This window comes from Habropoda laboriosa, unplaced genomic scaffold (genome assembly GCF_001263275.1).
Source record: "Habropoda laboriosa isolate 0110345459 unplaced genomic scaffold, ASM126327v1 scaffold473, whole genome shotgun sequence".
Classification (NCBI taxonomy): domain Eukaryota; kingdom Metazoa; phylum Arthropoda; class Insecta; order Hymenoptera; family Apidae; genus Habropoda; species Habropoda laboriosa.
In genome coordinates, this window is record NW_017100562.1 from 76,709 (window position 1) to 87,569 (window position 10,861).

At 42.6% G+C, this 10,861-nt stretch overlaps 1 protein-coding gene across 1 annotated transcript in view; it reads left to right on the forward strand.

Moving 5' to 3' along the window:
* The window catches only part of LOC108576618 (rhodopsin-like), a 34,691-nt gene that overhangs the window by 18,706 nt on the left and 5,124 nt on the right, over positions 1-10,861 (forward strand). The window contains exon 4 of the mRNA XM_017939640.1: positions 9,756-10,015. Within this exon, the coding sequence (XP_017795129.1) occupies positions 9,756-10,015 (260 nt within the window). The remainder of the gene's footprint in view (positions 1-9,755; positions 10,016-10,861) is intronic.

The window sequence follows — 10,861 nt, forward strand, 5'->3', positions numbered from 1 at the left end:
GGGGGGGTGGGGGGTGTTAGTTGGTAGTTAGTAGTTAGTTGGGGCTTATTCTATGTTATGTTAGTGAGGTTAGTTTGTATTTACAAGTTATTTACATTATGGTATATTTACAGTTTGTCTTATATTAACGGGTAGGCACCCAATGGTTGCGTAATATCCGACAAACCTAAAGTCAAGCCTCTGATGTCACAGCCTAGCAAAATGGAGGCAAAACAGGCCGTTCAGGTCATCCCCACTACTCTTGGGTCTTACACTGCAGGCCCTTGAGGGGAAGTTGCGTTGAAGGTAAATGGTTTAGACAAACGAATTTAAGTCAGCTGTCGATAATGTAATACGCTGATAAAAGAACGGAAAACTAAAAATAATTTGGTCGCCTTGTCTTCTTACCTACGTTGGCGCGTAAGACATATTTAATAGCGCAGACGTTAATTTCTAAGCGACTCATTGTAAAGGAAGCCTCAGGAGAAGTATTAATATTTTTTAACAGTTAGAAAACTAAAAAGGAAATATTTTTTTGCTATTCCTGAATAATAAAAGGAGATTTCGGCGCATTAGAAAATTGCTTAAAAATTTCTGGCTGCAATGAAAAATAGCGTACCACCACAGACCGACAGTTACTTTTTACAGCCAATAAAAGCCATCAAACAGCCGCTATTTAATGTCAAAATTTTGAAAAATTTCAAATTTCAAACAGCTACTATTTAATGTTAAAATTTTGAAAAATTTGACAAAATCAGACGACATGTCCTCACTTTAACCGTAATATTTCGGCTTTGTTTAAAGATAATATTTCGACCTTGGGCTCATTTCATAGCAATAAATATAGTAATAATCGCTGCTAAAGTTTCAATTGCTAATTCGACACTGTTCCCATTCGTAGAATAATTTTGAAAAAATACCATTGTTTTGCTTGAATTTTAACGTGTAAAATAAGCTTATCCAAATAAAAGAGAAATTTTGGGAACATGGGATAAAAAAATAATGTTTAAAAATATCATTCCAGTCAATTATCGACTGTTCATCTATTTATCGACTGCTCGAACGAGACCCGATCGTCATCTATTGTTCATAGAAGAGTAAGTGCGATAGCCTTATTCTATCCCTATTGGCTTGGAAGACCTAAGAGTAACTGCGGTAGCTTTATTCTATCCCTATTGGCTTACTAACAGCGAGCCGTCGCAAGTTCCCCTACATCTCCCACTTTTAGGCCCTGTGTGACGTCAGAGGCTTCACTTTAGGTTTGTCGGAATATATGTACATTATAAGTGTTTCGGAGTGAACTGTTTCCCTTTTGAGTTGGGCCGGGTAGCAGGGGTACGCGCAGCCTGAGTGCGTTTATTCGGGGCTGAGCGGCAACCCCAGGTAGGTGCTGTGTTGGTCGTGACGGTTCTTAATAGTGAGTTTGGGTGGTTGGCCAGTTTATTGTTTAGATTGGTATTGAGGTTCTGTATGTGAGCTGCTATTAATGGAATGTTTAAGGTGCGGTGTATTTCGGTGATTAGTGTGCGTCTGGAGATTTTGGCGGCGATTCGGAGGCATTTGTTCTGCGTTCTCTGGATTTTGTTCATGTGTGTGTGTGCCGTCGTGTACCATACAGGAGAGGCGTACGTGAGGACGGGGCGGATGATGGATTTATAGAGTAGGAGTTTGAGTTTGATAGGGAGGACTGGAGATTTTAGAAAGTGGTAATATCTGGCGAGGATGGAGGTGGCTTTTTTAATCGCTTGCGCTATTTGGGTGGCCCAAGTGAGTCTGGTGTCTATCTGTATGCCTAGGTATTTGACGGAATTCTGGAACTGAATGGTGGAATTGTGGATGTTGACTGCGGGTGGAAGTGATTTTTTGTATGTGAATAGGATGGCTTCGGTTTTGTCGGTGTTGGTGTTTAGTTTCCATTTCTTTAATCTGTTGATTATTAGGTGAGCTGCGTTTTGTATTCTGTTTATGGCCTTGTGTGGGGGCTGACGGTGTATAGCGCGATGTCGTCTGCGAAGCCTGCATGCTTGCCTGCTTGGGAAGGTCGCGGAAGGCATGAGCAATGAAGACGTTGAAGAGTGTGGGGGAGAGGACGGAGCCTTGCGGGACTCCGGCCATTATGTTGTGCGTTTGAGAGTAGGTCTGTCCTATTCTGACTGTTATTTTACGTTGTGTGAGGAATAAATGAATTAGTTTTGTAAGAAAGATGAGGACCTTGTGGGTTAGGAGGTGGTGGGTGAGGCCTTCGATCCATACTGTGTCGAAGGCCTTTTCCGTATCCAGGAGGATCATGGCGGTGGTGTTTTTTATAGCCAGCTGGGCTTTTATATCGCTAGTTACTCTGGTTAGTTGGTGGACGGTGGAATGCTTTTGGCGGAAACCGAATTGAGTGGGGGGGATGGTGTTGTGGTCGTTCAGGGAGGAGGATAGGCGAGGATGATTTTTTCTACCATTTTGGAGAAAGATGGGAGGAGGCTGATGGGACGGTAGCTGGAGGGGAGGGTCGGATTTTTATTAGGTTTGGGTATGGGGATGATGGTCGCGTTCTTCCAGGTATTGGGAAAGTAGCTGTGGATGAGGATGGCGTTGATTATGTATGTTAGTCTGACTATTGCTCTTTTAGGGAGATTTTTTAGTAGGGTGTTTTGGATGTTGTCGTGACCGGGGGCCTTGTTATTCCTGAGTTTTGAAAGGATGGTTTGGACTTCTGTTGGTGAAGAAAGTTTGGTGGGGGGTGATGGCGTTCCGTGAGGAAGTTGGGCTTCTACGAGCTTGCGTATGTGAGCATGGATTTGAGCTGTGAATGATGGGTTACCGTGACTGCGTGCTTGCTGGTGAATGTTTGCGTAATGTGCTGCTAGCGCTTCCGCTTTGTCCGAGTCTGTTTGTGTTATTGAGTTGTGGGTTTGTAGGTTGGGAATGGTGCGATGGTTTTGAGTGTTGAAAAATTTTGTCACTTTCCAGGAGTTGTCTTTCAGGTTCAGTCGTTGTAGTTTTCTGTCCCACTGTGCGTTTCGCCATTCTATTAGGTGGTGCTGGACTAGTCTCGTGTACTTGTTTAGGAGCGCTCTTGTTTCGTGGTGTCTGTGCGTTTGCCAAAGCGTGCGCATTCTATTCGTAGTCTTGATTAGGTTTTTGATGTGTGGCGGTATGTTTGGGAGGCGGGTGAGGACGGTTTTACGAGGTATATACTGTCTGTTCTGCGGAGTGTGAGATGATGCGTGTGAGCGTGTTGATTTCGCGGTCTATGTCTGCAGGGTTGTGGATTAGTGGTTTCGCATTTAGGATTTGGTCGTTTATGGTGGTTCTGTATTTGTCCCAGTCGGTGGTACGATAGTCAGGTCTGGTGATGGTTGCGTTTGGGGAGGGGGGAATGGCCGGGAGGTTGAAGAGGACCGGCACGTGGTCTGATGAACCTGCTGCGATTGTGCGCGTGTTGCTTACTATGACTTTGTTTGATAGGATAAAGTCGATGGTGCTCGGTGAATGGTTTGGAATGGTGGGGATATAGGGCGCAAATTGTGATCGGGTGATGTGTGATGAGGTCGTTTATGACCCTGCCGTTTGCGTTTCTGGCCTGGCAGTGCCATAGTTGGTGCCTGGCGTTGAAGTCCCCTGCCAGCATGGTGGGGCCGTTTTTCATTAAGGCTTTCAGTGTATGAGCGTTCAGGTTGTTGCGCGGGGGGTTATATATCCCTACGATTGTGAGGGGGTGGTTGTGTAGCCTAGTTTTGATGGCAATTGTCTCTAGTGTTCCTGTGTTGTTTATTGTTGGGAGGGTGATGGGGTCGTGTTGGATTAGGATTAGTACGCCTCCATCATGTGTGTGGCGATCGTGTCTGTGTATTGTGTAGCCGGGTATGGATATTTTTGTTTTCTGTGAAAGCTGGGTTTCTGTAATTATTGCAATGTGAATGTTGTGCGTGCGGAGGATGTGTTGCAGTTCAAGTGTGTGATTGCGTATACCTTGAATGTTGTATACCATGAGGTTGACGGTGCGGGGGGCGTTAGGGTCCATTGTTTTCAAAGATGTGCGCGTATTTGATATCTGAGGTTGCCGCTCTGTACTCTATAATGAGAGCCTTGATGTCCTCGATGAGCTTGGGGATGTTCAGGTCATTTAGTTCCTCGTATAGGCCCTGGAGTTCGGTGGCTAGGAGGTTCTAGGCCTGGCTGGCGGTTCTTGAGGGTGGTGGAGGTGGCCTTGTCTGAGCCGGAGTATGATGGGTGCGAGTTTGGCCGCTTGCCATATTTGCGAAGGTCACGTTTTCCCTTCGGTATGAGGTATACGTGAGTGGTCGGCTGGTGGTGCGGATGGTTTCGGCTGTTTTCCTCGTTTCTTTTTTTTTCCAGGTATTTTAACCTTGCTAGCATTGTCTGTAGCTGGCCACGTGATGCTGCTTGCAGTTTGCGCATTTGACGGTTGTATTTGCGCGATCGAACTGCTTGCTGGTATGGTCTTGTCCGCATCTTACACACCTTTGCTTGATGTTGCAATAGGCGCTGGAGTGGCCGAATAATTGGCAGCGGTAACATTGGGTGACTGCTGATTTTGTTGCATATTTTTTGAACGTGCATTTGTGGTAAACAATAGCCTCGAGGGCTCTCAGGTGGTTTATAGTGACGTCCGGTGGGGTGACTAGCACGTATAGAGGGAGGGGATGACGGGTTCCGTCAAGCTCGGTCTTGACCATCTGGTGTACGGTGATGGGCTTCTTCAATTGTCTCTCGACATCTTTTTTGATTTCGTCGGTGGCGTAAGAGTTTGGCAGGCCCCGTATTACGTATTTCCTTCTTTGGTCCGCTTTGAACCCAAATATGGAATTCCATGTTCTTATTTTTTAGGATGTCCGTTATTTTGGCGTGATCTTCGGCGGTTTTGACGAACAGCTGCGTCGTTCTGCCTGTATATTTTAGATGGATGCGCTTTGTGGTTTTGGTCACCTCCTGCATAAATCAGGCGATGTCCGCGGGGGTGCCGTTTAGTACGATTGGTAATGGAGGTTTCTCCTTGGTCGCTGTTTCGGGTGGTGATTCTAGGGCGTTCCGCAGCAGTGCGAACGAATGGAGGTGGGGATGTTTGCTTCGACTTCCATTTGCGTTTTTGTGGATTCGCTACTTTGCTGGCGTCTCGGGGATTTTTTTAACGTGGATGTGGATGCCTTCAGCTGCTGGATAATTTCCTTCGCCTGGTCTGGGGGGAATACATGGATCTTCGCCTTGTATTTCCTGTGGGGGAATCCCCACATCGTCGGTTGTGGGAGTGCACTTGGTCACTGTTTTTTTTTTTTCACTCTTGCACTTTTGTTTGGCCTCTTGGCCACCGTTTCTGGCCGCGCTCGGAGACGTTCGGAGGGTCTCAGGTATAATTGCGTTTGGTTTTACGGTTTTTCGATTGCTTGAGGAGCGTCTGTTGCCTATGAAGTTCGACGCAAGACTGTACTTTATTATATCACTTATGTATATTTCAGTATATAAATATATTTAAATATATTTCCTCCAGCAATTAAACTTATGCGTAGTTTCTGCAAATTATGATTAACCTACTAAAATCATTAATCAGTCGATATGCAGTATATCTCTTATTTCTAGTATACAGGTAATCCCCCTTCATCGCGAAGGATACGTTCTGGACATGGTCGCGATAAGCGAAATTTCGCGATCAACGGGTGAAGGATATGGTTATATGTGTTCAATCAAGACGCGAGTGTACTTTAAAAAGGTATTTTATTATTACTAACTGCGCGTGACTTAATGGTAGTGTCGCTAACGATCCTTACTAGACTCCCACAGCAGACTGGCCCTCGTTGCTTCGCCGGGCCACCAGCTGACTTCTCTAGGCCCGTTCGATGGAATTACCCTTTTTCTAATTGGCTAAACGGGAAATCCGTTTAAGCCAATTAGGCTTTTTTTTTGTGGAACTTCCACCGCCCACTCTTTTACGCCCTTAGCGTGATTTTCCGAGTGTGGGGAAGCAACTTGGTGGGAGTGATGTTTCCTGCGTAGATTCGGCAAAGCAGCGGGGTGCCCCGCGGGCCCAGCCGCTACGTGCGACATGTAGGTTTACGAACCTCCATCGGCAGGCCCTTGAGGGACCCTCGGTTTAGGATTCCTACGAACGCTATTGAGATTGTCGAGAGAGTTTACGTAAGGGACGAGTAAATTTCCAACGTCCTTATTATTGATTGACAAACGACTTCTCAAAAATAGCTTCGCTGGCGTGAGGATCCTAAACAGTGCTAGCTTGTTCTTGATATTTTCAAGTGTTTTTCCTGCTAGCCGTCTGCCCGCCGAATGTTTATTACGCAGGTATGTAGCGTGCCGCTACATCGGTATCAAAAAGAGGTAAGATTACGTTGGGAATATTTATTTGTAGCGATTATTTTTAATGTCGAAATATTTATATTATCTGTACTTGCCCCCACCATTGTAGTTTGAAAATTCGGCGCCAATGTCCAGAATGCATTGCAGAATCGTACTCCATTTAGAGTACGATTATCGTACCTGTACGTTACGTGAAAATCGCGAAGAAATACTATCTCCAAGCGCGACGTTATAGGTGTATATTCCCTTCTATCAACAGTCACACGGCAACCGTGTGTGATATTGAAGAGCCAAGCACACCTTTATAATCGGGATCAATACATTGTTTTCAAAGATGTGCGCGTATTTGATATCTGAGGTTGCCGCTCTGTACTCTATAATGAGAGCCTTGATGTCCTCGATGAGCTTGGGGATGTTCAGGTCATTTAGTTCCTCGTATAGGCCCTGGAGTTCGGTGGCTAGGAGGTTCTAGGCCTGGCTGGCGGTTCTTGAGGGTGGTGGAGGTGGCCTTGTCTGAGCCGGAGTATGATGGGTGCGAGTTTGGCCGCTTGCCATATTTGCGAAGGTCACGTTTTCCCTTCGGTATGAGGTATACGTGAGTAGTCGGCTGGTGGTGCGGATGGTTTCGGCTGTTTTCCTCGTTTCTTTTTTTTCCAGGTATTTTAACCTTGCTAGCATTGTCTGTAGCTGGCCACGTGATGCTGCTTGCAGTTTGCGCATTTGACGGTTGTATTTGCGCGATCGAACTGCTTGCTGGTATGGTCTTGTCCGCATCTTACACACCTTTGCTTGATGTTGCAATAGGCGCTGGAGTGGCCGAATAATTGGCAGCGGTAACATTGGGTGACTGCTGATTTTGTTGCATATTTTTTGAACGTGCATTTGTGGTAAACAATAGCCTCGAGGGCTCTCAGGTGGTTTATAGTGACGTCCGGTGGGGTGACTAGCACGTATAGAGGGAGGGGATGACGGGTTCCGTCAGGCTCGGTCTTGACCATCTGGAGTACGGTGATGGGCTTCTTCAATTGTCTCTCGACATCTTTTTTGATTTCGTCGGTGGCGTAAGAGTTTGGCAGGCCCCGTATTACGTATTTCCTTCTTTGGTCCGCTTTGAACCCAAATATGGAATTCCATGTTCTTATTTTTTAGGATGTCCGTTATTTTGGCGTGATCTTCGGCGGTTTTGACGAACAGCTGCGTCGTTCTGCCTGTATATTTTAGATGGATGCGCTTTATGGTTTTGGTCACCTCCTGCATAAATCAGGCGATGTCCGCGGGGGTGCCGTTTAGTACGATTGGTAATGGAGGTTTCTCCTTGGTCGCTGTTTCGGGTGGTGATTCTAGGGCGTTCCGCAGCAGTGCGAACGAATGGAGGTGGGGATGTTTGCTTCGACTTCCATTTGCGTTTTTGTGGATTCGCTACTTTGCTGGCGTCTCGGGGATTTTTTTAACGTGGATGTGGATGCCTTCAGCTGCTGGATAATTTCCTTCGCCTGGTCTGGGGGGAATACATGGATCTTCGCCTTGTATTTCCTGTGGGGGAATCCCCACATCGTCGGTTGTGGGAGTGCACTTGGTCACTGTTTTTTTTTTTTCACTCTTGCACTTTTGTTTGGCCTCTTGGCCACCGTTTCTGGCCGCGCTCAGAGACGTTCGGAGGGTCTCAGGTATATGTAATTGCGTTTGCTTTTACGGTTTATCGGTTGCTCGAGGAGCGTCTGTTACCTACGAAGGTCGGTGCAAGACTGCTACACCAACCACTCCCTCTCTATTCTCCCTTGTCGGTTTCTTATTTGGGTTTGGAGGCCCTAATACTACATTAGCGTAGTGTATTTCTTTTGATGTGGAAAAGTAATTAAATAGGAATACTGGAATATCCACAGTCTATGTAGTATCTATTTAAGTGTCGAAGTATTCAAATATTGAGTAGGGGAGAGCGGAGTAACCCCGGTCTGTGGGTAATTCCGGCCACTTTAATATCTCAAAATAAAAAACGCGTGATTTGACTTTGTATGGTACTACCACTTGTTAATGATGCAACTAGCTAATATTCATCGCTTCTGTGACTATAGCAGCCTTTTGTTTTAAACAGTACCTAAATGTTCATTTTGCAACGAAATCTTGTAACAGTGGGCAATATTCAAGCAAGGTAAATTAGTACTTAGAATCGACATAAATTAGTAATATTAATCTCATTAAATAGAGGAATGTTTCTACTTTCAAAGTCACATTTGATTTTTTGTTATATGTAAATTCAATTCAGTGTATTACTTGAAATATCTGAACATGAGGTGTGGGGTAATACCGGTTAAAATTCACGGGTAATTCCAGCCAGCTTTTAACATTGCTTTTTTCTGGCGTAGATTTATTATTCTTATCATTTATTATTTCTGCGAAAATTTATTAAAGGGCATGGATGTCATTAGTAAGAAAAAGATGTCCGTATAATGTATAAGGCAGCACAATTGTTTGGAATACCATATTCTACTCTTCAAGAAAGAAAAATTGGAAGAAAACCAAGAAATTCAGTTAACAAAAATAGTGAAACCACCGCTAACTACACAAAATAAGAAAATTTTTATTAATTTAACAGTTTTCTTACCTCTTTTATAAAGAAAAATCATGGCCGGAATTACCCCGCTCTCCCCTACTTAAGTTTTCAAGTATTCAAGTACCGAATACTCAATTTTCAAATACTAAAACATCCGATACTAAGTATTCAATTATTCAAATAGGGAATTCTAAGATTTCCGGTACTCAAGTTCCGAATAACAAACTTTTCAACTACTTAAGAACCAGATATTAAAATTTTCAAATACTCAAGTATAAAATACGAAAAATTCAAATACTCAAACACCGAATACTAAAATTTAAGGCACTCAACTTTCGAATACAAAAATTTCCAGGTATCGAAATATCGAATGGTAAGATTTCAAGCACTCAAGTTGTGAATAATCAAGTTTTCAATTACTTAAGTATCACATATCAAATTTTCAAATACTCAAACATAAAATGCTAAGCATTCAAGTACTTAAATTTCAGGCGTTCAACTTTCGAATGCAAAAATTTCCAAGTACCGAAATATCGAATTCTAAGATTTCAAGCACTCAAGTTCGGAATAACAAACTTTTCATCTACTTAAGTATCAGATATCAAAATTTCAAATACTCAAATGTAAAATACTAAGCATTTAAATACTTAAATTTCAGGCGTTCAACTTTCGAATGCAAAAATTTCCAAGTACTCAAACATTGAATACTCCAATTTTAAGATACTCGAGCAACAAGTTTAAAAATTTTATCAAGTTCCCAAGCACACCTGTACAAACCGAGTTATCGAAAATTTTCAAATACCGTGTACCAAATCTCCTAATATCCAGATATCACGTATTATATACTCAAATACTCAGATCCTCTATATTCTCTCTATTCACTAAAATTATCTGCTCCCACCAGGCATGCTATGATACTAGGTTTCGTCGTTTGGATCTACGCACTCTGTCTCTCACTTCCGCCTCTGTTCGGTTGGGGAAGCTACGGTCCTGAAGCAGGGAATGTGTCTTGCAGCGTGTCCTGGGAGGTCCATGATCCCGTTACGAAAAGCGAGAGCTACATAGGATTCCTGTTTATGTTCGGTCTGGTTGTTCCGGTTTTGGTAATCAGCAGCAGTTACGTGGCCATTATATTAACTTTGAGGAAAGTGCGAAAAAGAGCAGGTAACTTCCGCATCCTTTATCCTCCACAAAATCTTCTTTGTTCTTTTAAACACCTGTTACACTTGAAAATTTTCATTCTTCGATTCGATTAAGATTCAAATTTTAGAATTTTAAACGTTCTTCTCAATATACCAGTCAATATACCAAAAAAAAAAAGGACATAGTAACGTCAATGATTTCTTTAATTCAATAATTATGCCGGTGATTATGAAAGTGTTTTTCGTTTCGAGATATTTAGACTTATTAATATTCTTCCATTTTGGAAGAACACGTTTCACAAAATGCATGGTCCTCCAACGTGAAACTTATCTATCGTTGTAAAATTTTATGAGTAACTTGTTTCGAAAGCTTACACTATTTTCGAAATTAATAGTATGTATATCCCGATTGGAGACTTATGATAATAAAAAATAACAAAGTTTATGACTAAAACAAACTAAAAACAAATATATTTATTTATTTATCTTGTAAATGTAATTTTGCTTCATTAATTTGTATTAATATTCTGCTTCAACAAGAAAATTTACAGTTTCTGATATTTTGATGAATTGGTGGAATGTAAGATAAGAAATCCATGATATATTTGTATTTTTTGTACATCACAAATGAGTTACAGCATTATCGAAAAGAAAGCGAAACTGCCATGGCTTATTATGAAAGTGACACCTTTATGTCATTGTTTACTTCACTGCTATTTTGCAAAAATTCTTTCGTAACATTGAAATGCAAATCGATGTATGTAACATGAAATAAGAGAAAAACTCGAATGTTTTGGTTTCTTGACATATTCCACTTTCATAATCATCCTTCTATTCTTGCACAGAATATTTCCACCTTTCTTCGAAT